Source organism: Antennarius striatus, chromosome 18, assembly GCF_040054535.1.
Source record: "Antennarius striatus isolate MH-2024 chromosome 18, ASM4005453v1, whole genome shotgun sequence".
Classification (NCBI taxonomy): Eukaryota; Metazoa; Chordata; class Actinopteri; order Lophiiformes; family Antennariidae; genus Antennarius; species Antennarius striatus.
The window spans coordinates 3,395,989-3,420,651 of record NC_090793.1 but is presented as its reverse complement, the minus strand read 5'-3'; the positions used below and the strand labels follow the sequence as shown (position 1 = coordinate 3,420,651).

General features: G+C 41.0%; 4 protein-coding genes across 8 annotated transcripts; 3 read left to right on the top strand and 1 right to left on the bottom strand.

Moving 5' to 3' along the window:
- The first annotated feature begins 299 nt into the window (after positions 1–299).
- On the top strand, positions 300–10,100 carry septin2 (septin 2). Of its 2 annotated transcripts, none has more exons than XM_068340062.1 (13): positions 300–418; positions 1,776–1,821; positions 2,649–2,763; positions 4,236–4,322; positions 4,457–4,580; positions 5,408–5,542; positions 5,670–5,787; positions 5,999–6,100; positions 6,178–6,323; positions 6,419–6,502; positions 7,459–7,519; positions 7,635–7,731; positions 9,020–10,100. In XM_068340062.1, the coding sequence occupies exons 2-12, from the start codon at positions 1,798–1,800 to the stop codon at positions 7,719–7,721; spliced, it is 1,083 nt and encodes a 360-aa protein (XP_068196163.1). In that variant the 5' UTR covers positions 300–418; positions 1,776–1,797; the 3' UTR covers positions 7,722–7,731; positions 9,020–10,100. The 2 variants fall into 2 exon arrangements, with proteins under 2 accessions (XP_068196163.1, XP_068196162.1); XM_068340061.1 differs by having other exon boundaries at positions 6,419–6,541.
- A 389-nt stretch (positions 10,101–10,489) lies between these two features.
- stk25b (serine/threonine kinase 25b) lies at positions 10,490–14,776 on the bottom strand. Its single transcript, XM_068340060.1, has 11 exons — positions 14,369–14,776; positions 13,535–13,765; positions 13,295–13,351; positions 13,103–13,211; positions 12,551–12,708; positions 12,262–12,447; positions 11,963–12,108; positions 11,686–11,791; positions 11,531–11,602; positions 10,833–10,969; positions 10,490–10,757 (listed from the first exon to the last, which is right to left on the bottom strand). The coding sequence occupies exons 1-11, from the start codon at positions 14,396–14,398 to the stop codon at positions 10,718–10,720; spliced, it is 1,272 nt and encodes a 423-aa protein (XP_068196161.1). The 5' UTR covers positions 14,399–14,776; the 3' UTR covers positions 10,490–10,717.
- Positions 14,777–15,857: 1,081 nt separating this feature from the next.
- LOC137612033 (mitochondrial fission factor homolog A-like) lies at positions 15,858–20,408 on the top strand. Of its 2 annotated transcripts, none has more exons than XM_068340336.1 (7): positions 15,858–16,014; positions 16,588–16,809; positions 16,892–17,070; positions 18,205–18,296; positions 18,421–18,591; positions 19,068–19,143; positions 19,454–20,408. In XM_068340336.1, the coding sequence occupies exons 2-7, from the start codon at positions 16,593–16,595 to the stop codon at positions 19,583–19,585; spliced, it is 867 nt and encodes a 288-aa protein (XP_068196437.1). In that variant the 5' UTR covers positions 15,858–16,014; positions 16,588–16,592; the 3' UTR covers positions 19,586–20,408. The 2 variants fall into 2 exon arrangements, with proteins under 2 accessions (XP_068196437.1, XP_068196436.1); XM_068340335.1 differs by having other exon boundaries at positions 19,065–19,143.
- Positions 20,409–20,498: 90 nt separating this feature from the next.
- zgc:110269 (probable flap endonuclease 1 homolog) lies at positions 20,499–24,659 on the top strand. Of its 3 annotated transcripts, XM_068340332.1 has the most exons (11): positions 20,500–20,734; positions 21,387–21,453; positions 21,632–21,734; positions 21,874–21,928; positions 22,011–22,072; positions 22,168–22,304; positions 22,741–22,801; positions 22,912–23,043; positions 23,135–23,280; positions 23,383–23,527; positions 23,810–24,659. In XM_068340332.1, the coding sequence occupies exons 1-11, from the start codon at positions 20,653–20,655 to the stop codon at positions 23,861–23,863; spliced, it is 1,044 nt and encodes a 347-aa protein (XP_068196433.1). In that variant the 5' UTR covers positions 20,500–20,652; the 3' UTR covers positions 23,864–24,659. The 3 variants fall into 3 exon arrangements, with proteins under 3 accessions (XP_068196434.1, XP_068196433.1, XP_068196435.1); XM_068340333.1 differs by lacking the exon at positions 22,912–23,043 and having other exon boundaries at positions 20,499–20,734; XM_068340334.1 differs by lacking the exons at positions 21,387–21,453; positions 21,632–21,734 and having other exon boundaries at positions 20,502–20,734.
- Positions 24,660–24,663: the final 4 nt, after the last annotated feature.

Here is a 24,663-nt window from a genome sequence, read left to right as displayed (position 1 = left end):
TTGCCAGTCACTAAGAGAAATAAATCAGGACGTGGCATGATAACGTGTTAACTTATTTATTTATACTTTATCACTGACTGTAGTTTAAAGAGCGAATAATCTTCAGTGTTACCTCATCTAACTCTGATTAATTTATGTAAAAAAACAAACTTCTTAAAGAGCAGCAGGCCTACGACTGGTCCTAAAAATAAGTGGCATAAAAACATGCCACATTTCACGAAGCGTCATACTGTGATACACAGCTTCCGCAATGAAAGCAATGACGTCACGCGTCTAGCCCGGTGCATTGTGGTCTGTTTGTTAAGGGAAGCCGCTTGCACCGGAATCCGAAGAATTTGAGGTGTCCGCCAAGTCTGTCGTTCATCGTCGCTTAGTTTCTTTGGACATCTCTCTGCGCTCCACTCGCTTCCGACTAACTGTGAGTGAACTTATCGTCCGAGTTAATCAATCAATTCTTCATCTTTTGGTCGTAAATAATAAATAAATGTTGTGTAAATCTGGTTTCGGAGTGAGAGCGAAGACGCTAACAGTTGTTAGCCGTTTCAAGTGAACATCCTGCAGGAGAAGCTAGTCGGCTACTAAGTAGTTAGCATGAAGCTAACCTGCTGTCGCGCTACTTTCTTTAGCTGCTCGTTTAAGTTATTAGGAGTTTTCTGATTTTATTTTTTTTCCTTTTTAACCTTTCACTAATAATATTTATCATAAGATGTTGCTTTTCGTGTCAGCATCACCACATTTCAAACCTACACGGTTGTTTTTGGTGTGGTAATAATCGTTGCTAATAGTTTCCATTCAATAGGCATCAATAAAAGTGTTCAGACATGAGCCGATGCAGGTTTCAATGTGTCTGCGTGGATATTTCAAATGACTTTGATTCATCTAAGCCATCAAAATATCTCTAACTAGTTGGATAATTTTACTTCTTCATTTTACTTGACTGTACTCAATGCAGAGGGGCGTTTTCCCCGATCCAGAGTGTCGTGTTTCTGACATTTTCCACTTCATTCAGATGGTTTGTGTTGAAAGAAAACCTTAAACCAGCTAGTAAATATCACCACCAGGACTGTGTTCACACTGATTCATAATTCTCACTGAGCCTAAAATGTTCTCACCAAGTTTTTTGGCCAATTTCCAAAATGCAAAAACAACATTTAAGAGTTTTCCCAGTTTTCTATTATTATTTCTACAGCCTCATATCACTCAGCTGTCAGTATTTTACTCTTCTATATTTGTTTCCCATGATTACTTGCAAAACATTGATGTGAACTTTCTCAGTGGAGACAAGGCACGTGAAATGTGACATATCTGTTCCTACTGCTTTCACATTAGGAGGAATTGGGTACCTGTCTGATCTAGGATAGTATCTGAAAGTGGCCAAAAACAGGATTGTAAAAATGAGATACCAGATGATTTAAAAAAAAGAAGCCCTTAAAAAAGCCAAATACGTGTGACTAAACTGACTAAGACATGTTTGCATGCTTTGTTTTAGAGGAGATTGTTACCACAAGTGTAGCTTGATCTTTTTTTGTGGAATCATAGTGTTGTAGTATGATGAAGTGAGATGCAGTGAGCTGTAAAATTAGTTTAGTGGTTAAAAACATGACACTCAAACTCCCCACAGCACAAACTAGACTTCCTGTTTGTCATAAAGTCAAGCCTGTAAAATATGTTTCTATGTGAATGCCTCCCTTTTCAGAAAATATTCATCAAGACTGGAATTTAAACTTCTATTTTTTTTCTTTCAACGTGTGATGGGATCTATTTTGTTTTTTCAGGTTAGTTAACAAGGAGAAAAAGATGTCTCAGGCTGACAAAATGAAGGTGAGTAGCAGAAAACAGAATACCAACCCTGCGTCATGTAAAACAGATTAAAAGTGCATCAACACTGATGTAAATGTAGCTTCTTTGTCTGTGCTGTGAATCCAAAGTCCTATTTCATGCTTGATTTAAGTTCAGAGCTGTTTTAACCGTCTTTTTGACTCATTTCATTTGTTGATGTTGTTTTCTCACTTGATCTTTGGGTAATTTTGCATTTTTTTGCTGGTTAACCAGCTGATTCATTCAGTATTTGGCTCAATGTGCTGGACACCATTTTCAAGAGTCACTGCTTTGACTCTATGCTGGTTAAACTTTATTGAAAGCTCCCAAAGACAAAGTGAGAACACATGGCCAATTAGACTTATCAGTCCTGACCTTTTCTATCTAACAGGGCAGACGAGGGAGCACTAACAAATTTTATAAAACTTGTAGGTTAAGATGAGCAAATTTAATAATGAGAATCACCATTTACGGCACTGGAGAGGAAGCTAAAGGTTGTGTTTTATGTCTGGTGGGAAAGGGCCCGTAAACACTGGGAAGGAATCTTGCAAGTAGACTTTAGAGAGGTCAGTGTTACCCTCCTGATATACTGGCTGTCAGAGAACAGATGTCTCCTCTGTGGTCTCTAATCTAGCACTAATATTTGTCTCTCCCGTTTGTTATAGTAATAGCTGAAATATGTTTATCTGCAATCTGATTGTGATTTATTATGAAAATTGCTTTTAGCTGAAGTAATTATGACAAGGTTTTGATCCCTCGGGGGTTTAACTGTCACCAAACATGTATTTTTTTCCCCCTTTTGAGTCTCCTGATTTTGGTTTTTCCTACAGCAGGGACAGTTTTCCAACCCGGAGACTCCTGGATATGTTGGATTTGCAAACCTTCCTAATCAGGTTCATCGCAAGTCGGTGAAAAAAGGATTTGAGTTTACATTGATGGTGGTTGGTAAGTGGATTATTATATTTTATTTTGCCATTATTTATGAGATGATTTTGAGACTCTGTACACTTCAGAGGAATGCAGGGAGTCTTTGGATCTTGTGATTTTAAATACATCAATGCTTAGGTCTTAACCCACATAATATCCCTACATAAAATTTACCAAAAGCTTCTGCAGATTTTACACCTCCTCAGTTCCTCTTGTTTGTATCACGACAGAGAGGAAGCTGCTTTGTCTTCATCAGTTCATCAGTGAGCAGATGCTTTTTTTTTTTTTGCCTTCGGTGAGGCGAAAGTCGCAGATGTCGTGTCGGCGTGGTTGCTCAGCTGCAGCTTCAGCAGAATTAAAGGCATGATTTGAACACTGTGTGAACCTCCCGGCTGTTTGGTGCTGTGAGGGGCCGGGGGGGGTAAGAGCTTCCCTGAACGCTGCTCATCCTTTTGCTTTAAAATAGACCAGAGAGGAATGCAGCAGGCCTGGAGGGGTTGATTCACACAGCGGACAGGGCCTGCTGATCCATAAGAACGCTTATTTAACCTCCTGTGTGAGTGTTTTCACCCCACGTTTCATTAATTCCACTCCTCTCCCGCTGACAGGAACAACATACTTAACATGATCGCTTCCTCCAAAGCTCCTTTACCACCTGAAACTAGGAGAACACGTGAAACTTTCACGAGGTTTTCCTATGAGAATTTTTCCTGTGAGACGTTTTGGAGATTTGCCAGTTTTTAAATTTACTGAAGACTGCGTCGTGTTTGCTCTTCCTCTGGTGGGAACCACAATGGTTGAATTCCAGGGTGAAAGCGGACGTGGATTAGCTTCTAACTCTGATAATGGGACGTCAGTATCTCAGTTTTTCTACATCTGTTATGCACTTTCTTCAATTTATTCACTGCTTTTCCTAAACTGGTCTGTTTTTATGGATTAGACAGAGAAACTCGCATACTGCTAAAAGGAAGCTGGTGAAGGAGGGTTTTTTTTTGTGTGTCTAGGATCTTTATTTAGAACTTCCTGTCATTTACTGTCTTTGTCTTACTGTCACGTTTTTGTACTTAAGTCCTCGTATAAACTGTCTTTATGGAGAAAAAAAATCAAATTTGATACCAAGTATCAGGGTTTTTTTATGTCAGTTTAAATGGCAGCCAATGGAGTTTTCATCTGTTTTGTGTGTTTTACTTCATTCAGCAGTGACACAATTTTTTTTTCTTAAATTCTTTGCAGTCTTTGAGGTAAATCTGTGGTTAAAAAGAGGTTTTCTCTAAATTCCGTGTTGATTCTGACAGCTCTGTGGGAACGATGCTGCTCACCAGCTTGTTTCTGTCTGTTCTGAACTGAGGCTTGCTGCCTGCTGCAGCACAGATGTCTTGTCTCCTGTAGCCCCGTGAGGATTGATCTATTTATAACTGAACTCTGCATTAGAAAAGATTTGATTTCTAATTCTGATTTGATGTCGTTTCATTTTCTTCTGATGGCAAAAGGTGAATCTGGACTTGGAAAATCCACCTTGATCAACAGCCTCTTCCTCACTGACCTTTACCCGGAGAGAGTCATCCCTGGAGCAGCAGGTACAATGCACACACACGCACACACACACACACACACACACACACACGCACACATACTATATAAACACTTTTAACAAAAGCACAGCGATTTAATCACAATCTTGGGGTGATGATTTTTCTTTTTCCTCGTGAAGAAAAGATAGAGAGAACGGTTCAGATCGAAGCATCAACAGTAGAAATTGAGGAGCGAGGAGTGAAGCTTCGTCTGACTGTCGTGGACACGCCAGGATACGGCGACGCCATCAACAGCCAAGACTGGTATATAACATTGATTGATTGATTATACAGTGATACCTCTGTACTCGACCGCCTCTATACTCGACCAAATCGGTGCTCGACCAAAAAATTCGAGTACAAAATGTATCGGACCCCGAACCGATTTTCGGTGCTCGACTAGCCGAGTCGACTCGAACACGCTCCTCGGCTGCGCTCCTCGGCCAGCGGGTAAGCGTCAGTTCGACTCAGACCGCCAGTGGAGTAACACGTACGCAAATTACGTACGCAAATTACGTACGCAAATTATAGCAAAATATGAAAGTGGTGTACGAGTGTCCGACCTCGCGTCGCAGTATGAAATGGCAAAGTCAACCATTTCCACTATGTTGAAGCAGAAGCAACTGACAATGGACAGGTTCCTTCTTAAAGAATAGAGGAAGGCTACTGCCCAGCCAGATTCACCTCCACGGAAGAGAGAGAGAAGGGAGAAACCCCTGGAGGCGCGTTACCTAGCGTCATCATGGAAGGGGATTCCCCTTCCATGATGACGCTAGTGCCATCAACCGCTCTCTAAAACGTAAAGTAAATTATACAAAATGGTTTATAATGCTTTATCTTTATCATGTACTGCTTGTGCACATTTACGTATTCATTGTTGTTTAGATACACGTTCTTATAATATTTTAGGTATTTTTCTAAATGGTAAGAACGGATTAAAATACTTTCCATTATTTCTTATGGGAAAATTGGTTTCGGTGGTCGAACAAATCGGTGCTCAACCACCACCTCAGAACGGATTATGGTCGAGTACAGAGGTATCACTGTACTTGCTTTGGATTTTAGTGTAATGTGTGTATTTGCTCTTCCAGTTTCAGCACCATCATTAGCTACATCGACGACCAGTTTGAACGCTACCTCCACGATGAGAGCGGCCTCAACCGTCGACACATCGTTGACAATCGAGTTCACTGCTGCTTCTACTTCATCTCCCCGCTCGGCCACGGGTGAGTCCCGCCTAACTTCCTGTGAGGCAGTCGCGTTTGTTTCTGCTTCATCCTGCCATACATTCATAACCAAGTTTTTCCTTTTTAATCTCTCTTTGACCCTGTGCCTGTTTCCTGTCCCTCCTAGCATGAAACCCCTGGACGTTCAGTTCATGAAGGCAATTCACAATAAGGTCAACGTGGTTCCTGTCATCGCCAAGGCTGACACGCTCACCCTCAGAGAGAGGGAGAGACTCAAGCGCAGGGTGAGAGGAACGGTCGTGCATATGTTCAAGGTTTTTTCTGATTCCTGAGATAAATTGAATGGAGGAAGCGCTTGTGAACCTTTTTGATGCCCGGAGTCAGAAAATAGATTGTCTGCAAAAACAGGGCTTCAGATAAGATGTGTGTGAAGCTGGAAGCATCAAGACTGATCAATCAAAAGTGACTCGGTTGACAGAAATATAAATGTTTCAGATTCTGGATGAGATTGATGAACACGGCATCAAGATTTATCACCTTCCCGACGCCGAGTCGGACGAGGATGAAGACTTCAAAGAGCAGACCAGGATCCTCAAGGTAACGCTTTCCATCCCTGAATGACACGTTGGCGGTTGAGCAGCATCTACAGACTGATGGGACTTCTTCTTTCCCAGGCTAGCATCCCGTTTGCCGTGGTGGGATCCAACCAGCAGATCGAGGCCAAAGGGAAGAAGGTTCGGGGCCGCCTGTACCCCTGGGGAGTGGTTGAGGTGGAGAATCCAGAACACAACGACTTCCTCAAGCTGCGGATCATGCTGATGTGAGTAGTAGAAGACTGGTGTCCTTACTTTTCTTAAAACCGCTCTGAAGTGAAGCTGATCTTTATTATTTATTGCCTTTTTAAAAATTCTTCAGAACCCACATGCAGGACCTCCAGGAGGTGACCCAGGACCTTCACTACGAGAACTTCCGCTCGGACCGCCTCAAGAGGGGTGGCAGGTTGTCCTCCCATGGTTACGTTCTGCCTCTGTCTCCTGCGTACGTACCTGTCTGTCCGCTTGCTTCTCTGCACCTCCCCCACGCCAGATGGCAAACCTCCGATCAGATACCGAGATGTTAGAGCAGTAAAACACCCAGACATGTTTGTATGGAAGCCTTAAAGGGTCATTTACCCCCAGTTTGTCTTCTGTTTCCACTCATTTAGTAGAAAAAAAAATGTTCAGTAGCTCTAAATCATCATTTTGCATGTTTACTGTAACAAACAAAGTGGTTTAGATGTTCATTTGGTGGCTAAAGGGAACATTTAACTCGAGTGTGTATTTGTTAACAATCCTTAGTGTGTTTAGTGTGTAACAGGACGGATTCACCATCATTTAATCCTCCTTGTAGACCGTAAAGGTTCTTTTAGACTTTCTTCCAAAGCCGTCCCGGGATAAAGGGAGCGGCTTTACTGCCTTCTCATTTGCCTCGCCATCTATCACAAACGATGGCTGTCTGGTCTTGAATTGTCCCGGTTGGAGGTACAGTTTGTCTTTTTTTTTTTTTTTTTCATCTGGGGGAGGTAACGCTGATCCCCCTACCTGGCGCATCGCTTCTTCTCTCCTTCCAGTCTCACTGCTTCCACCTCCTTTTAGCTCATTGTTGTAGATTCCCACTTTTCTAACTGAGCTTTTGAGTGTTTCTGCAAAGAACTCCACTAACCCCTTCCTCACTATCGCTCTCTATGTGGCTGTCACCATGGTTACCTAATGCTTCCTTAAATGGTACATTGTGCACGCATTACCAGACTTCTTACTTAGTCATTGTAATGCTTTTACAAATCAACCCACAAAGTGATCTGATGTGGATAAGCTCTGCAAATGAATGATTCTTTCGCTACACATTCTGCAGAAATATTACAAATGTTCTTTTACACACGTAACAAAAAAAGTAATGACGGTGTTTCATCGATGCAGGAAGGGACCGGAGCCGGAGGAAATGGACAAGGACATGATCCTGCAGGAGAAGGAGGCTGAGGTGGGACGTTTCAGACGTGTTGATATAAAGACGTTCATTTTATGGCTCAGTCGAGTGTTTTTCTATACGCTGTTGCTTCTTTTCCGTTCATGCTGGTTCCCGGTGTTACACACAGTTGAGAAGAATGCAGGAGATGATTGCCAAGATGCAGGCCCAGATGCAGAAGCATGGAGACGGGGATGGAGACAACGCCCATATGTGAAAGGTCTACGGTAGGATGTGGAGGCACCGCAACACTCACTCTAACGCAGACACACTGTGTGCCAATGAGAAGGCTCGTTTTCAACATTTTCAACTCAAACACGATCGATTGTCACCAGATAAATCCAGTTCTGTGGTGACCAGTACTGTTAGCTACAGTGGAACCAGTAAAGACTGGTTTGTCAGAGCTCAAGGCCTTAGCAACCCGAGTGACGGCGTTTCTGTAACTACATTATTTTCCGCACTATAAGGCGCACTGGACTATAAGGCGCACCCTCAATAATGTGTTTGTTTTATAATTTATTTCACATATAAGGCGTACCGGATTATAAGGCGCACACAATAAAAAAGAAATAAAATTTATTTGATAAACTGCAGCGGCTGTAGTTGCGCAATCCGTCCACTAGATAGAGCCGCGCTGCTCAGACAGTCGTGATTGCATTCATGACTTCCTGGCTAGACAGAATACACAAGCCTGAATGCACCCCTCCGCCGCCCCCCCAGAGATATCAACTACATTTGTAAATCAATGCACTGCTCAGCTGCGACCCGTTGGCACCTTTGTCTAGCAGTGACTGCTCTTGTGACTCCGCTCATGAAATTTCAGAAAAGGCTGGAAGTTCAGCTTTGAGGGTCTTTCATTCACCTTGATGCCAGTTTCTCCGTGTGTTTCCACAGACTAATAGAATGGACCGTCACTAGATTCCAGATGACAGCACAATTGCATTTTTAAGACCAATTGAGTTTAAAGTGGGTTATTTCCGACACCAAATAGTTAGGAAATACTGAGATCAGTCAGTCAAACTTTATTAATAGAATTGTTGAAAGTTCCTTATGTTCTGCTACGTAATCACCGGTGCTCCTACAGTCCGCTCTACCGTCTGAGAGCCGCTAAGTCAGAGCCGGGACTTTGGTGACGCCCCTTGACTACCGTTGTTAGAGGGCGTGGTTCCGAGTGCCTTGTGATGGGGCTCCCCTGGTGGCGGAGTGCGGTATGACTGGCGGCCAGACTGCCGGCTTTTTTCAGCGATCATGTTTTTAACCAATATTAATATGAATATTGATCCATATATAAGACGCACCGGATTATAAGTCGCACTACGGGTTTATGAGAAAATTTTAGGCTTCTAGGTGCGCCTTATAGTGCGGAAAATACTGTGCTGTCGCTGCTAGAAAGTCATTGCAGGTTTAAATAACTGACGGCTGTCTTTAGCACCCTGATGATGATGATGATGATGATGATGATGATGGTAATGATGAATACGATTTCTGACTTTCTCTTCTCTTCATTCACTGCAGGTGTTGGAGCCACTGCTCAGCTGCGACTCGAGTCGGATGATGTCAGAGGAGTTCTAACGGCCATCTTCTCTTTGACTCGTACTTCTTGCCACTATTTTTTTTTTTTGTAACTCCAGTTCCACTTTGGAGTTTTGTTGTTTTTTTTTAATACGTAAAATATATTCAGAAACGTAAATATTTACACACACACACACACACACTTATAGTTTATCAATTTTTTTGTCATTTTATTCAACTTTTGCCAGACCTGAGGCCACCTGACCACCATTTAAATTGGTGCCATATATCTTTAATACAATTCCTGTTATTTTCTTTTTGTTATTGTTGTTTTTGTTTCGTTACCGTTTTGTATTTAAAACAAAAAGAAGAAGAAAAAACCCCAAAGCATCGCTGCTGACATTCAGTGTTTCATCCTGAAACGTCTCAAAGCACATCTGAGAAAAGAGCATCATGAGGAGAGTCAGCTTGTGATCGGAGAGCGTTTCAGGCCATTCCTTTGCCATTCATCAAGTGTTTTCTAAAGAAAGAAAAAAAACCCAACACAAAACCTGAACCCATTCTTTGGTTAATTATGTAAGAATTTCGGGTGAATTTTTCATCCAGTGCTGTGTCGGGATGAGCCTCTGCTCTTCTTCCAAATCCTAGTCAGTGTCTTTAATAGGATGTTTTTAATCTCCTTCTCTGGGTTTAATGTGGTAAATAAACCGACCCTTGACCTCCTCGTCTTCCTGTAGACCTGACAAATGAAGAATGGGTGAACGAGGCCTCTGATGTGAATGGTCTCCTCCACGCTGTGAAGTGAAGTCGTGCACCAGGGAACGTTAACCGCTATGCTTTAATCGACGGGAGCGACGCTTAAGACGCGTTAACTCCTACCTGTCCCAACTGCTGAGCAGGCTGTAGTTACCATGGATACAGATTAAAGGTGATCCAGTGAGGTCAAAGTAGCAGACGTTCCCCTTGCCAGCCAACATGTTAGCTGTCACATTCCTGTGCTGTTTTTTTTTTTTAAATTTTTTATTCAGTATTACCAAATATTGTTTTTGATGCATATATTGTAATAAAAATTTTATGAAATGAATTTTCTCGTGTGATTTGAGCTGATCTGAAATTTCAGGGTTCCTCAATACAAAATCTTGTCGTAGATTTGATTCAGCAGGATAAAAAGACAGTCTGCGCTTCTTGATGCCTTTTTTGGGACGTTAGAAATACAATAACATGCTTAACCTACATAACCATAAAGTTGATAAATGTTTATGCGCTGTAAAAAGTTCAGGCCTCAGCTGAGACATGGGTTCCTGAAATGTCTAAATAGTATTTATTTTGATGATGCATATCATGAGTCAGTAGCAATGCTCTATTTTTGATATGAGAGAATTAATGGCCCAAACCAGACAATTGGACATTTTCCATAGACTTTATTATAGTTTTTATTTTCAATCTAACAAGCATATACAATGCTCTAAAGGTCATGGCTTTTTGTCTTAAATACTCTCCGCTCTTAAAGAAAAACTGTAAAAATATTTAATTATAACTAATTAAAAGATCTCTTTGGGGACGAGTGTGGGAAAATTGTAAAGACACGAGGGGTGAAAGGTGGGTGGTGTCTTCGCTGGTCCTTATCCGAGGCATGTGGGGGGGGGGGTCAGGGAGACAAAAAAAGGGGGGGGCAGAGGTAAGTCACATCCAGCTGAGGCTTCACCGCGAAGACGGGGTGGTGTTACCGTTTAAAGAAAACCTGAAAGAACACATGTGAGTGGTTAATTCATACATGTGACTGGTTCCTGCTGCTTGGTGGATGTCAGTTTCTCACCTGCACACTCTCTCCATCATGTGTGTGACCAGACGGTCGGAGATTCCCGGACAGGACTCCTCAGCCAGGTTGAAAGCGTTTTCCAGCTCCTCGATGGCCCCCACGCCGCCGCCACTCGCCCGCCGCTTATCCTTCAACTAGAAAAACCAGACAGAGAATCCGTGTTGCACAACGGAAGACATCTACTGCACCACATGACTCCACACAGTCCAATTTTAGCCTCTGCTGTCCGCAGGTTCTATTTCTTCTTGTTTTCACAGACCCCTTTTCCATTCTGTTATTTCTAATATACTTTAAAACTAGAGTCAATTTAAACATCCAATGCAGACATTATGATTCAAATAAATGCTGGTATTATAAACATATTTTTTCTGGGTTTTTTTTTTTTAGCTGTTTATCTCCTTTAAACACAAAACATGCTGATTTATTAAAAGAACCTCAGGCCAGTTGTGAGCAAACACTGTCAGTCACTGATGAGGGCTCAACAGTCAATAAACAACCATCTGATATTTCAGCACTATTTTACATTTTTTGACTGTTTTAGATTAAGTCTTAATCTTTTTGTTCCTCAGACGCATAAACAATTTTTTTCATATTTAGTTAATATTGTGACATCAGGCCAGAATAAATTCCAGACAGAAAATAAGCAAGATTCTAAATCAATGACTGAATTACTTAAAGTTAACCTCATTCCCTACCTCTCTAAATATTGGTGTGACCAAGGCAGACAAGCACTGAGACTTGGGTTGCCTCTTCATTGAATCTCCTGACTGGAAAGAAGAAGAAAAAAAACACAACATTATTTAAAGACCAAAAGATCTGGCCCTGCGCTGGTGTTCCGTCTCCACCTTACCTCTGAATCTGTGTGTGTGTAGCCTTTCTGTAACTTGTTCATAGAGGTGGGTCTGACTGTAGGGAAGGTCCACACGGGACACGTATCCACATCACCGTCAGCATCCCTGAAGGAAGACCAGCAAAAGAAATAACAGGAGTGTGTCCATATCCTCGATCCGGATAACTGACAGTCCTGGAATGTGTCTGAAGTTTCAGAATATATTCCTCACTGACACTAATAACTGGCACACAAATGATCTTTTAGGCAAATCAAAGAGAAAATACGAATGACTCACATATCGGAGTCGTCAGAGCTCGATTCCTCCCCGTGTCCCTCGGACTTCCAGCGGCGGTAGCGGTCAATCAGCTCCGTCAGGTAGGCCGTCTTCTTGGTGTATCGTGTGATGAACTTGTGTTTCAGGAGCTCTTTGGCTGTTGGCCTCTGTGCAGACACAGAACTTTGAATTCGATTTGGTTTTTGACATAAAATTGCCGATCTAGAATTATTATTTAGTTTTCTGCTTGTTTTTAGCTTGTCTGCTCCCATTTCAGTCCGACTGCTACGTTCGGAGAAGCGTGCAGGCGTGTTACTTACAAATCGTGGGTCTTTATTTAAACAGGCCTCTACAAACTCCTTGAAGGGCTTGCTGTAAGGTCCTTCAAGTGTGGGTGGGGTGTTTTTGGGGATGAGAAAAAGGACCCTCATGGGATGCAGGTCTGAGTTGGGAGGTTCTCCTTTAGCTAGCTCGATGGCTGTTATTCCCAGGGACCATATATCCGCCTATGGAAGGACAGAAAAATGTTTAATCAGGGTGATTGAATAAAAACTCATCTTTATTTTCGCATGAAGCATTCACTCATCGCAGCAATGCGCACACACTCGCCTTGAAGTCGTAGGCCGACTGCTTGATGACCTCTGGAGCCATCCAGAAGGGCGTGCCCACAAAGGTGTTCCTCTTAATCTGGGTGTCTGTCAACTGTCCCGCCACCCCAAAATCTGCCAGCTTCACGTCGCCCTGCTCTGACAAGAGCACATTAGCAGCTGGGTGGGGGAGACAGAAAAATAAAGAGTTAAGAATACAAGTAAACAGCAGCAGCACCTTCAGTTGGAACAGAAACACATCTCCCTGTCTGTGGAGCCTTCAGCCCACTCTTACTTATCCAGAAGCATTACCTCTACACATTAATATACGTTTAACACCGACAGCGTGAGCTCACAGATGGCATCTGTAAACTCATACAGCTCGGTAGCATATTTCAGTGACTTATTCTGTCAAGCATCTGCTCGGGACTGGATGTGCATCTTGTGTGCATCAGGCTCCGATCGGTATTTCTTTTCTGTCTCACTCAATACGTTGTGCTGCTGCAGCTAGACCTGAGTTACGAGTACAATATCTGGCGTTTCCTCTTCAGGGCATGAAAAGAATGCTTATTACCTTTGATATCTCTGTGGATCTTCCTCTCGGAGTGCAGATACTCCAGCCCCTTCAGTATTTCCCTCAGTATAGTCGCGATGTAAGTCTCTTCAAGAGGTCCTGGACGGAGCTGGGGAAGGGAAGGGAGGTCATTTTAAAACAGAATTTTCTGTAAAACTCTGGAAAGCCTTCAGAAATTACGACCCTTCTTACCAAATCAAGAGCAGATCCCCCACCTAAATACTCCATGATAATCCAAAGCTTGGTCCCCTGAGAGGAAACAATAATTAATGAGACATGGTTGAAGTGTAACATTTATATATTTATCTTCTTTATTTAACCAGGAAGTCCCATCGAAATTATAAATCTCTTCTACATACAAGACAGACCTGTTCATGGTCTTATCTGGGAATGCTATCTATTTATTCCTCCAGTATTCAGGTGTCATCTCACCTTCAGGTATGACCCATAGTATTTGGTAACAAACGGGCTGTCGCACTGGCTCAGCACTGTGATCTCCTGTTGAATGTCTTCGATCTCATCCTCTGCCTCCTCCAGGTCTATGATCTTAATCGCCACGACCTCCTTTGAGCGGTTGTTGATTCCTTTGTAGACCTCTCCAAAGGAACCCTTCCCAATCCGCTCCTGTTTGGTAAAATACTCCTCCGGGTCCAACCGGGTATTCTGATCCATTGCAAGAGAAAGCATTGAAGTATTGATTATAGGTCTTGATGGGGATGCCTATGTAACATTTGTAAATCTTTTGTGAAAACTGACATGTTTCCTTGTTGTTCTTTTATAAAGGCTAATTTGATTTTTTTTTAAAAATCCAATATATACTGGCCTAGATCACACTTTTCTCTTGCCTTGATTAAGAGAAGGTTAAAATGCCCTTACAATTACCTACTGTAGAGTCCAGTTTGAACTTTGAGACAGGATGTAATTCAACACCCCTGACACTTGAAGGTTCAGTGGTTTTCTCTCCATTATAACAGGAAATAAGTTAAGATTTTACTGAGCAGCAGACAAATTCAAAAGAGATCCACACATTAAAAACACTACATTATAATTTAAAACAATACACAGATTGTTCTTATCATATTTGGTCAACGCATTTGAAATATTTCTTCCCGTGTTGATCATGGGGTTGGAGTACAAAACAAAACACAAATAAAGCCCCACATGTCGGACTGATGACTGAGACCTCCACCCATGGAGAGGCAGACAGTCAATGGGGTTAAACTGGGAACCAGTAGGGAGGTGACAGTGAAAAGATGATTTCTCTACCTGGTTTTGCATGTCTCGAAGGTGTGCCATCCCCTGGACAGGTTAGACGGGACAGGACCAGCCACAGCTACCTCTTTGAGGAGTTAATAAATGGTCCTTTCTTGATTTTGATGCTTCTCTCTTAGCTGCCCCGGGAAGCTAGCTGGGTCGCTAGCCAACTAGATAAACACCCAATCTGCTGGCTTTAACGGGGCTGTCACTCCGCGCACTATTTTCGGCCTCCAAGACCAACGGAGAGCCGTAACAGCCCGGCAGGACGAGCAGCTATGAACCGAGAGACTCCATTTATGGCGGCGGTGAGGAATCAAAAGAAGAAATACTCCTCCCTTGTATTAATATTTAATTCATTTCAAGGAACGTTTAGCCTGCCGTTCAACAGAAGCTTGAGGAGGACAAAATAATGGCCCAGCCGGAGGACGCATGCGCATTGGGTTCCAAGCGTGTGGGATTGTGGGAGTTGTATTTTCAAATGGACAAGCGTGGCTATGCAAATAAATTTGCGTTTTAATTGCTTTAATCCCAAAGAATAGGTAATAATGGCAAAATTATTTTTTTTGTTTGACAAAGCAAGTGTAAAAGTAAAAACAACGCAAATTAAATCAGAATAAAAATAATACGATGTAAAAACAATTGATCTCAAAATTAAAAGACAAGAGTGAATTAATGTGATTAATGACAGAAAAGTCAGCAAAGTCACTTCATTTATTTATAATTTACTTACGTATTATTTTGATATGTTCAAGTCGTAATACATTGTCATTTGAACTATTATTACACATAATTAATTAAGATATAATATACAATTTTGAAACAATAAAAGCAACACATACGTATTTATTCACAGTGTATTATAATATAAACCTGAAACCAAGTTGTATTTTATCTATTTGTTCATGCTTCTGGCACGTCTCGACTATAGCAACATTGAGTATAGGACATACACAACATAGAGAACAGGATGGAAAAAAATACAAAGCTAATATTTGATGAACCTCTGCTATTGTTAATGTCCTCATTCTCTCCTACTGATAATATTTAGGGTTACAAACCCAGGAACAGTCCTCTGACTTGTATTTTGCAATGTGGTGAAGCTCGTAATGTTAAGGAATTATGACACTTGTGCTCACCACACGAGTATCCAATGCACAGATTCCAACTATGTATTTACTATATATACACAATTAATCGTACAAATAACCCTGAAAATTATTTTAGAAAATCAAATTAACTTTATTTATAAGCACTTTTCATACAAAATGCAACAAAAAGTGCTTTATTTAATATTATAATATTTATAATAATAATAATATAAATAATTAAATAATATAATATTTAATAATAATATTTCATTCTGCACCTCGAGTGAATTTTATAATCCTGACTGTAGAAGCTACTGTATGTGTAGAAGCTTGTGATCTGACAGAGCCTCTTGTGTACGTTCGTTTTGATGACCTGTGTGTCACCTGGCGCGACAACACGTTTCGGTGTCCGCTCCGCCCCCCATACATCGAAGATCGGCCGCACACGTTCATTGGAACGGCGCGTCTCTTAACTGCGTCGGTCCAGCCTGGTTGCTGCAGCCTAGAAGCGAGCGGACATCCTTTTGACTGATGCTATTTTAAAACCCAGGTGCTAAAACCTCAACGGTAAGTAGTTATAGAAGACAAACCGGCTTTTAATCCGCTCGTCACAAAAACAGCTAGCGGTTGTCACTGCCTGGCTAACGAGTTGTGGTAGAGATAACACAAGATAACGCTAGCCAGTCTTGCTAGCAACATTAGCTCAACATCAGCAAACGATGCTAGCAATGGCGACTGGAGGATTTTCGTTCAGTGACATTGAAGTTTGTGTCGAAAAGACCGAATCCCATGTCAGCGTGACGAGATTTAACCACGTAAAATGCTATTTTCATAGTTTGCTAGCTGTCACGTCCCTCCCTTCCTCTATATATGCGGGTTTATTTGGGTTAGCTGTTGGGATTTGGGGCATATTTTATTAGAGAGACTCACTTAAGTCATCATTTAAATTTAAGAACATGCACTGGTCTCAGCTGTGGTTTATAAATTAAAAGAACACACTATTTCATTGCACTGACAGGGAGATTACAAGCGTGCAATAGTTCCATGACAGTCTATTCTAACTGACAGCACCAACATTTATTTATGTGTGTAGTCATGGTGACTGTTTTTCCCTTTCCTTCTTTATGATGGTGTCCCCAGGCTGAATGAGTGGGCCAATCTTCACCTCCCCCTCTGCGGAGGTGGCAGAGATGAACCGCATCCATTATGAACTGGAGTACACAGAGGGCATCAGCCAGCGCATGCGAATCCCCGACACCCTCATGGTGACCTCAGAGAAACAAGTGGGGTCTCTTCCTCTTCAGCAGCCCCAGCCCGAACACACAGCTCTGATGCAGGTGCCAGAGAGGATCGTCGTAGCAGGTGAGGACAGCCGACGGGATGTCAGTAATGGCAGAACATCAGTTGTGCCTGACTGTCCGTCGCTTTTACTCTTCTTCTACAGGTGAAGATGGAGACCCTCTGTTTTCTTGTCCTCGAGACTTGGACCTGATTCAGTCCATCCCGCCAGCGGATCTCCTGAACATGAAGGCTCCTCCACGTGTCCTCACGCTTACAGAACAGCCACTTGACTCCCTTGAAACTGAACAGACTCCGACTCAACAGAGCAATCCCAGCCAGGCGGTATGAGTCGAATGAATTCTTTCATCCTGAATGAACCAAAACTAACCTGACCTAATGGGCTTGACACTAGTGCCAGTTAGTGAGACACATGTTTATTGTTAAAACAATACAGTATCTGCACTTGATCAGTCCAAGCCTGCATTCATTCATTACCTCCACCACGGAAGTTTTGTTTTTTGTTGGCGTCTATATTTCTGTTTTCAATCCAAATTCATGAAAAGATTTTGATAAATTTTTGGAGACAGAAATTTACACATGGAACAATCTAGTAGATTTAAAGGATACTTTACCAATCGAGCTATTTGCTTCTGGATTAAAGTACATTAAAAAAGTGGTGATCCAGAATGCCTAAAAATTGCTGCTGTGAAATGAAAACATGCTAGAACTGCAGACTGTCGTAAATAAGTCAAATATTGATCCCAGTATGAGTCCAAATTATTAGAGTAGCTTTTCAAGGTCAATAGTTTTACCATGCAGATCAATCTATCATGGAACTACAGTGTTTTTTTTAGGTGCAATGACATAATGGGGAAACTGAGCTGCCTTGTTGGAGGTGTACACTCTCTGTGTGTTGGTTATTTAAAAAAACTTTTTAAGGTATGAAGTTCCTGACATGCTCATGACAGGAAATAACAGAACTAAGTATGCATGCATTAAGATCACGCTCCATCCGTTGGATATTGAAGCTAGTGGAGGATTTAAAACAAGAAGAGGTAGATTGAAAAACATTTCGTTTGCAGTGGTATTGAACAAAATAATGCCTTTGTTAGGCAGTTTAAAAAATGTTTGTTGTTTGAAACAGGATAGGATTTGTTTTTAATGTTCTAGATAACCAAATACGGGCTGTATTTTTAGCTGTCACTGCAAGGGAGGATGTTAAAGAGGTGTTCGTTAGAATGCTATCTGCCACCAGACCCATAGAGGGCGCTGCAACCTAAAAAAAATTCACATTGAGCATTTTTGAAGTTCAAAACAACCATTGTTCATCAATTCTGAGTTGCCCAAATCAGTAAGTGTTAATTTGTGACTAAATTTTGGTTGGACTGAACTTTATAATGTGTTGTATACGTAGGTGCTTGGAAATGTAGCAAATGATTACTTTGTTTTTAACCTTTTAATTGTTAATTTTCATAGACCAACTCTCACGCTCGGTCACGGAGGGAACGCAGTGCGAGTGAGAACATAGCTTGTCGCCACAACAGTCAGATGGCTAGAGGTGACATTAGGTAAAGACTGATTCATATCTGACATTCTTACTCTACTGCTCTCGCCTTTCAACAATCTTTTTCTCATTTTGCTGCTCATTTACTACAGAAGTCTTATATTTTTCTCTGTTTACTTCTTTGCCAGTGTAATCCCTTCCCCTTCTGCTCCCCCAGTCCGCTTGTGCCCCCCTCTCTGTTCCCCCGAGGATGCAAACATCAACATGTTCACCGCTGTCGGATTTCTCTCTTATGTCCAGTCAACAACAAGGCGAGCGTATCAGCAGGTCCTTGAAGTGCTGGATGACAGCCACCGCAGGTGATTCTCCTGTTACGTCCATCAAAGGGGTCATGTTGTCACGTAACCTCGTGTCTGTTTGGCTTATGAGATAAGAAGATAAGATGTACTGTTATCGATCCCCTCCGGAAGAAAATTCCGTGTGACATTGCAGTACAAGGGGAGAGATAGTAAGATAAGTATGTAAATATACGTAAGAGAAAAATACAAAACAAAATTAAATAGAAAACAAATTAATGTACCATGAGATTTTCATTTGTCAGGGTTAGTACACAAAAACTACCGAATCTGTTTCCACAAAACTTGGGCCAGGAGAGGTTTGATATTTATTGTAGCTCTTAAATTACAAACTATAAACAGAACCATCATGTGAGGTTATGGATCAGGAAATAACACAATAACTTTTAGGGAGTGTCTCATAGATTGACTCATTTTTTTTTAGATCACTTATCTTTATTGTGAAATGATGGATCAATTGTTCTTAATCTTAATAGCAGAACACACCTGGACCTGGCCCTGGATGTGAACCCAGATGACTCAGGCATGTTGGATGCCTCCTCCTTACGGCGACAGGTAATAGATGACATTTAAATGAATCACTGAGAAGTTATTTGTATGGTTTTTCACTCTTTGGCATTATATTACAGCTTTTCTCCTATTTTGTTTTAAATTTACAATAACAGTAAGAGAGCAGTGAAAATGTGCTGACATGATTAGCTTATGTGTATCATATAAGGCTGATAAGGAACGTCGGCAGAATAACCCGGGTCATAGCAGAGGTTACCTTATGTATAGATTATTTTGCACCAGTCACAAGTTGTTTTCCCACCTTTTTGAAACGGTTGTAGGAGAGAGAAAAAAATCTGTTGTTGTGCTCATTCAGATCGTGAAGTTAAACCGACGTCTGCAGCTGCTGGAAGAAGAAAACAAAGAGCGCTCCAAGCGAGAGGTAATCCTGTACTCTGCTACTGTGGCGTTCTGGCTTTTTAATACCTGGACCTGGTTCCGTCGCTGAGATGAGCCTCCCAGAACACTGGAAACCAACGCAGTTTAAACATCATAACACATAACTGTTACCCCTCCAATGTCCACCGCCATCTGCCATGTTTCTATTACAATTTATATATGACTTGTCTACAAGCTTTCTCCATCTTTAAAATGCTGAAGTGACATTGTTTAGGAGTACTTAACCTGTTACGGAAAACGTACAATGTGACAAGTTTAAAGCAGCAAAGGAATGCTTGACGTTAATGAGCATGAACTATAAACCCTTAGTGATAATTAAGGTTTATTTTCTACAGAGAGCTTGGAACATGTTGCTGATGGCACTTTTACACTGAATAAATCCTTTTCAAAGGTATTAGGGTGGGAGAGTTGACATGTAAATTGTGCTGATTGTCCTGTGAGTTCTGCAGTACATGAACAGCCTCATGCTGAAATGTGTTGTTTGTCCTTAATGTTTGTTTTAATGGCCTGGGGGTCACATTCATGGGGGTTCTGTTGTGGAATATTATCTGTTACTGTAGATATCGCTAGCTACAATATGACCACTGATGTTTTTTCACTGTAACATAGATGAATAAAAGCATGGCCCATGTGGGTTAATTTGTCATAAAATGTGGTATAAATCTTAGAGCTGCTGTCTTCATGACGTGTAATAGCTGGCTGTAAATATGAAATATTTATGTAATTTTCAATATTGAAAAGACATTAACAAAATGTGACATTGAATTTTTTTTCTGGAAAGTGTTAGACTTCTGACTTAAAGCTGGATTTTTTGAAGTTTGTTTACTTTTCTTGTGATAAAGCATATGAATGCATTCATTGTTAATATTCTATTAAAACATGGGATGTTGATCTGCTGGAGTCTTGTCTCAGTTCTAATGCTGACCCCTGCTGATCGATTAGCTCTTGTGCAACACCAGGAAGTGAAAACGCTGGATGTTATGGAGGATGGAGAGCTGTCGTCCGTTTGTACTCCAGAAATCCTCCAAAAAAACCTTCTAACCTGAATCATAGTTTAACTTTCGGGTTTTGTTTTGGAGACGATCGAACATCAACCCGAGTCGCATCGTTTGTGCAATGGGGATCACGAAACTGGCAGATTTGATCCGCTCAGATGCTCCAGATGCTATTTCACGGAAGGAAATCAGTGACTACACTGGTAATATATCTGATCAAATAAATTTTAATTGAATTGATCCCGTTCCACTGGCATTTTTTTTTTACAAATTATAACAGTCTTTCTAATCTGTCAATTTAAGCGACGACTGCTAATGCATAGCGTTAGCATGGCTAGCCTGCTACTATACTAAACTACTAGTTAGCTAGCTTAGCTTCCAGATGTTTGACATTAAACTACTTAAGTAATTATGTCAGTATTACTAGTATAGAAATACTTGTTAGGTTAACTACTCACTTTTCCCCCCCGGATATTTTGCATAATAACAATTTTTCAAGGGATACGAATTTACGATTTCCGCTATGGTGACGTCACGACCGGCCATACTTTGCATCTGATTGGCTCTGCGTATCGATGACGTAGCCGGTTTTGCTTCTTCAGCTGTCTTGGTGAATTCTGGTCAAAAGAAGTTCATTACAGTATTAAAATGTTAAATGATGTCAAGTAAATAATTATTTCGGTGGTCTGGCTACTAGATTTACTCAGAAATACGCGATCTAAATTTAAGAGTGAAATTCAAACTCAAATTCAAAAAACTTTATTTATGCCCAAGGGGGAGTGGATGAGATAGTCAAGATAAATATGACTACAAAGAAATTCTGTAAAGTCATTTATGACGTCATCTGCTCCACAGGAAAAGTCATTGCACTAGATACCTTCATTATTGTGAACCAGTTTCGTGCAGCAACACCCCGCCTAAGGTGAGCTCTCTGGTTCATTTATGTCCCAGTATTATGAGATTCCAGAAAAGTATAAAGTACTTTAAGATGCAAGACATTTCAAAATAAAAGCCTCACTAGAACTTAATTTGCAATTTTTTTTAATCTTAGTTTTTGGCTTGTGTATTTGTATGAAATGCCCTTTACTTCCTTTCTGCAGCCCCCTGTTGGGCCTCTTCTTTCGTACGCTCACCCTTCTGGAACATGACATAAAGCCAGTCTTTGTTTTTGATGGAAAGCCTCCTGTGGAAAAGACAGCTGTTGTAAGCGACACCGTTGAGTCGTCATCATTTGGCTCACTTTTTCATACTAAACATATCCTGGGATGCATAAGGCAGTCATTAGTCACTGACATAATCATGATGGTGAAGTGCTGACTGAAGCTCCTTGCTTTTCCTGCAGCTTGAGAAGCGAGCTGAGACAGCTGGTTGGAGCTTCCCCAACCACACAGGCGCAGGTATGTTGTCACAGAATGATAAAATACATGGGAATATTATTTCACTGGCAAGTGAGTCTTCATACTTTGGTTCTTTGTGCAGCATCATCACAAACCAAGAATTGCCTCCAGCTCCTGAAGCTTCTGGGAGTACCTGTTATCCAGGTAGGACCATAGTGTTTACATTACACACACTATTTTCTCACACCACTCTGTCAAGTTTTTAATTTCCATCTCTTTCTGCCTCTTTTGTGCCCCAGGCTCCGGGGGACGCTGAGGCGCTGTGCGCCCAGCTGGTGAGAGAGGGGACTGTGGACGCTGTGGCATCAGAGGACATGGACACACTGCCGTTTGGAGCCAATATTCTCATTCGCAATGTGAATGCCAAGAAGGACAGGTGAGAGCTGTGCACTTCTTGTGTTGCCTCACTGGTCACAAAAGAGTTTTCATTTCATTTTATTGCCTAAAGCATTCTGCAGTAATTCATATTGTTTGACTGGTTTCCCCTCTCTTAAGAGCAGCTCTACTCTCTAACACTTCTTATGTCATGTGTCAGGGAACAGTATTGACCTGTAGAGACCAAAATGACTTGCATACAGCTCCAAAGCATGTCCAGTATGTGATGAGGGAGATAGAATGGAATATTCTGTTGTGTTTCGGGAAAATATTTCCTGTATGTTGCACACGGACATAAAAGGGCATCAACTAATGTGAATCGTCATCGCTGCTATGAGTCATGCAACTTGATTTCCATTCATTGCATCAATCAAATCAGGAACTGTGAAGTTTGTGAATGATTCATTCATTTGTCTTCTCCTTTTCTTCCTCCTCAGTGAAGTTGTTGAATATTCTTTGCCGAAGCTGCTTGAGAAACTCCAGATTAGTCACCAGGAGGTAAGATTGAAACTTTCATTCAGATTTCTTTTTAAAAAATGGATGATAGAAGGATGATGCATACAAATTATTATTGAAACTTTTTCTCTTTTTTAATTTTTTTCCTGTAGTTTGTTGACCTTTGTATTTTATTGGGTTGTGATTACTGTGACAAGATTGCTGGTCTGGGTCCTAAGAGAGCTCTGACGCTGATTCAGACACACCGAACTATTGAGAATGTGATTTTGCACGTTAACAGAAAGGTGGGAGATGGAGAACCATTTTTTATTTTTTTTATTTTTTTTTTCTGTATGTTGCTTTTCTTTTGTCACACTGCGATTTGTTGCCCTGTAGACTCATCCAGTGCCACATTTTTGGAAATACAATGAAGCTCGGAAGATATTTCTGGGTGCACCACAATCTGTAACCATTGAACTCGCCTGGACTGAACCTGATGAAGAGGCAATAGTTAAATTCCTCTGTGATGTCAAGCATGTTAAGTATGTGCTTTGCAATTGAGCTTTCATTCTTACAAGCTTTTATTTTTTATTTTTTTACTTTCTGAGGTTGTGAGCATTGTATTTATGCTGGTGTCTTTTTAGGGAGAACAGAGTGCGTCATCGAATGCAGACGTTCCGTCAGGTGCGGGAAAGTAAACGGGAAGAGAGGGAAAAGGAGAAGGCCACGGGATGCAGCAGGCAAACTCGCATCAAGGACTTCTTCAGAGTTACCAGAAAGAGAGCTATGGTGAGAATAAAAATATATTTCCTTTAGTTTATTGTATCTTAAAAGCTCATTTTAAGCTTTTAAGATGCTTAACTGGTTCAGAACTGGATGGATGGAGGGGATTGGATGTAAAGCTGCAATTTTGAAATTAACTAAATTATAACTAACTTGGATTTTTTTGAATCAATTGTCATTACTGCTCCAGTTGCCTGAAAATAAAGTGTTATTGAACAGTTGCTATTTCTTTAATTTCAAATGTGGTGTGTGGATCTGAACAGTGTTGTTCCCTCTTTCTTCCCCCAGCATGTGGAAACTTCAGACTTAAGCAGCGACAGAAAGAAGCCAAAGTTACAGTAAAGCCACCACCATCTGCGATTGGCTGCGTCTACCACAATGTTTAGAAAAAGTTCTTTTCATCCCATCCAGATTTCTCAAAGATGTGGCAAAAGAGCAGAATCTGTCATTCTGATCATGGACTTCCACAATTTTTAAAATTTTTTAACAACTTAAAATGTGCATACATATGTTATCACTTTAGCAGATTAATTTTATTTCTTATTTTTAGAAATATAGAAATATATATAGAGTAGATTTTGGCTGTATCAGCTTTAGATGACTGCTCTTCTCCAAGTGTTTTCTAGTCATGACCGAATTTGGAAGAATCCAACACCGACGTCTTTCATTACAACCAGTCTTTCCTTCTGGATTTGCAAACTATCCCCCTGGACAATGCAATAATCTGATCATGTCTCAACAAAATCACCCACAACAACGCAGTTCAGTGACGAGTCCTTTAGTACATCCAGTAGTTTCCTCCTGAGCCGCTAAGAAAAGCGGAGAAGGCAGTGGATGGCGATGAAAGAGAACAGTGTGATCACTGTGAGAGAGGCCTTATCCAAGCCAAAACCGGAGACAGTGGTTGTCTCATCAGGACATATTCAGCTAACACCTGTGGTGTAAATGGTGCCAAGACAAAGTCTGAAGACTGCATTTGGAAAAAAAAAAAAATTACATAAAGACAAAATGAGATGTTAAAATCTATATGAAGTCATTTTAATATTATTTTGAAAGTACTGTTTTACATGTATAACACATTTGAATGTTTTGATTTTTCTATGTATACTCACATATAAAATTAAATGTGTCTATGTGATTTG

Excerpts from the sequence above, each read along its gene's own strand:
- septin2 (XM_068340061.1), top strand. The coding sequence starts at position 1,798 with ATGTCTCAGGCTGACAAAATGAAG. Across the intron at positions 1,822-2,648 it reads CTCAGGCTGACAAAATGAAG|CAGGGACAGTTTTCCAACCC; the intron begins GTGAGTAGCAGA and ends TTTTTCCTACAG. Across the intron at positions 6,324-6,418 it reads AAGCTGCGGATCATGCTGAT|AACCCACATGCAGGACCTCC; the intron begins GTGAGTAGTAGA and ends AAAATTCTTCAG.
- stk25b (XM_068340060.1), bottom strand. The coding sequence starts at position 14,398 with ATGGCACACCTTCGAGACATGCAAAACCAG. Across the intron at positions 13,766-14,368 it reads TTCGAGACATGCAAAACCAG|AATACCCGGTTGGACCCGGA; the intron begins GTAGAGAAATCA and ends GCAATGGATCAG. Across the intron at positions 12,709-13,102 it reads GATCCACAGAGATATCAAAG|CTGCTAATGTGCTCTTGTCA; the intron begins GTAATAAGCATT and ends TCCCCCACCCAG.
- zgc:110269 (XM_068340332.1), top strand. The coding sequence starts at position 20,653 with ATGGGGATCACGAAACTGGCAGATTTGATCCGCTCAGATGCTCCAGAT. Across the intron at positions 23,044-23,134 it reads TTTTGCACGTTAACAGAAAG|ACTCATCCAGTGCCACATTT; the intron begins GTGGGAGATGGA and ends GTTGCCCTGTAG. Across the intron at positions 23,528-23,809 it reads TTACCAGAAAGAGAGCTATG|CATGTGGAAACTTCAGACTT; the intron begins GTGAGAATAAAA and ends TTCTTCCCCCAG.
- LOC137612033 (XM_068340335.1), top strand. The coding sequence starts at position 16,593 with ATGAGTGGGCCAATCTTCACCTCCCCCTCTGCGGAGGTGGCAGAGATG. Across the intron at positions 18,297-18,420 it reads ATGGCTAGAGGTGACATTAG|TGTAATCCCTTCCCCTTCTG; the intron begins GTAAAGACTGAT and ends CTTCTTTGCCAG. Across the intron at positions 19,144-19,453 it reads CCTCCTCCTTACGGCGACAG|ATCGTGAAGTTAAACCGACG; the intron begins GTAATAGATGAC and ends GTGCTCATTCAG.